The sequence below is a fragment of the Dipodomys ordii genome, unplaced genomic scaffold (assembly GCF_000151885.1).
Source record: "Dipodomys ordii isolate 6190 unplaced genomic scaffold, Dord_2.0 Scaffold210, whole genome shotgun sequence".
Taxonomy (NCBI): Eukaryota; Metazoa; Chordata; class Mammalia; order Rodentia; family Heteromyidae; genus Dipodomys; species Dipodomys ordii.
This window is the reverse complement of record NW_012267426.1, coordinates 299,799-302,038: the sequence shown is the minus strand read 5'-3', so window position 1 is coordinate 302,038 and position 2,240 is coordinate 299,799. Positions and strand designations below refer to the sequence as shown.

At 34.7% G+C, this 2,240-nt stretch overlaps 1 protein-coding gene across 1 annotated transcript in view; it reads left to right on the top strand.

The window, feature by feature from the left end:
- The window catches only part of Hdhd1 (haloacid dehalogenase-like hydrolase domain containing 1), a 32,011-nt gene that overhangs the window by 2,938 nt on the left and 26,833 nt on the right, over nt 1–2,240 (top strand). Inside the window, exon 2 of the mRNA XM_013035419.1 lies at nt 1,919–2,137. Coding sequence (XP_012890873.1) covers nt 1,919–2,137 — 219 coding nt within the window. The remainder of the gene's footprint in view (nt 1–1,918; nt 2,138–2,240) is intronic.

Below are 2,240 nucleotides of genomic sequence, written 5' to 3'. Positions count from 1 at the left end.
AGGAGGCCACGCCCCCTGAGGGGAGAGGAGGCCACGCCCCCTGAGGGGAGAGGAGGCCACGCCCCCTGGGTGGGGAGAGGAGGCCACGCCCCCTGGGTGGGGAGAGGAGGCCACGCCCCCTGGATAGACGAGGCCACGCCCCCTGCTGTTCTTCCTTTTAGCACTAGGAGGGGATGGGTGGCCCCGCCCCTCCACTTCCGGTCTTAGCAGATAGCCGTTGGCCACGCCCCCTGGGAGAGCGTGGCCACGCCCCCTTGTGCGTGCATTTGGCCACGCCCCCTGCTGCTAACTGTTCCTAGCAGTATGGGCGTGGGTGGGTGGCCCCGCCCCTCCACTTCCGGTCTCAGGAGATAGAGGGTGGCCACGCCCCCTAGGAGAGATAGCCACGCCCCCTGGGAGCACGTCGCCACGCCCCCTGCGTGCCTGTGGCCACGCCCCCTGCTCCTGAGAGTCCCCAGCTCTGTTATTATTATTGTTGTTGTTGTTATTATTATTGTTATTGTTATTATTACTGTTATTATTGTTATTATTATTGTTATTATTGTTATTGTTATTATTACTGTTATTATTGTTATTATTATTGTTATTATTAATATCATTATTGTTATTATTATTATATTATTGTTATTAGTAATTATTATTGTTATTATTATTGTTATTGTTATTATTTTTGTTATTATTATTGTTAGTATTGTTATTATTATTATTATTAATTATTATTATTGTTGTTATTGTTATTATTATTATTGTTATTATTACTGTTATTATTGTTATTGTTATTGTTGTTATGATTATTTATTATTATTATTGTTATTATTGTTAATATTGTTATTATTATTATATTACTGTTATTATTATTATTAATTATTTTTATTATTATTATTGTTATTATTATTGTCATTGTTATTATTATTATTAATTATTATTATTGTTATTATTGTTATTATTATTGTTACTATTATTATTTTTGTTATTATTATTGTTAATATTGTTGTTATTGTTATTATTATTATTAATTATTATGATTGTTGTTATTGTTATTATTGTTATGTTGTTGTTATTATTATTGTTATTATTATTATTGTTATTATTATTGTTGTTATTATTATTATTTTATTGTTATTATTATTATTTATTATTATTATTGTTCTTATTGTTATTGTTATTATTATTATTGTTATCATTATTATTATAATTATTGTTACTATTATTGTTATTATTATTATTATTGTTATTATTATTGTTACTATTATTATTTTTGTTATTATTGTTATTATTATTATTGTTATTATTATTGTTACTATTATTATTTTTGTTATTATTATTGTTAATATTGTTATTATTGTTATTATTTCTATTAATTATTGTTATTATTGTTGTTATTATTATTATTGTTATTGTTATTATTATATTATTATTGTTATTAATTATTATTATTATTGTTATTATTATTGTTATTATTATTATTATTGTTGTTGTTATTATTGTGACTGTTCTGGATATTCTCCTTATTCTTGTTCTTAGAATGATAAAGACTCTTATGATAATGATGGATCACCTATTATTATTATTATTATTCTTACTGTTACTGTGCTCACGGTTTATGTTATTCTTGCTACTGTCACTGTTCTTATTATTATTCTTCTTATTCTTGTTCTTAGGAGGACCATCACTGTGATTATTAAGGTTGATGATGACTTAGTATTATTATTATTATTGTTATTCTTGTTACTGTTAGTATTATTCACGTTATTCTTCTTATTCTTGTTCTTAGGATGACCAGGACTCTTATTATTATGGTGGAGGATGACTAACTATTATTATTATTGTGGTTATTGTTCTCATTCTTACTGTTCCTGCTGACTGACCTCTCTCTCTCTCTCTCTTTCTCTCTCTCTATGTCCGTCCGTCCATCCAGACACCGAGCGTCTCTACTCCCAAGTCTTCGGGGAGCTGTGTGGCCGCCACGGCCGGGAATATTCCTCAGAGCTGCAGGCCAGGGTCATGGGTCACACGGCCCCCGAGGCCGCCAGGGTCATCGTGGACACCCTGCACCTGCCCCTGACCCCCCAGGAGCTGCTGGACCAGAGCCAAGCCCGGCTGAAGGAGGTGTTCCCCACGGCCAGGCTCCTGCCAGGTCAGTGCCGCACCATCCACCCATCCACTCATCTATCCACCCATCCATCCATCCATCCACCCATCCATCCCCCCATCCACCCACCCATCCATCCATCCATCCA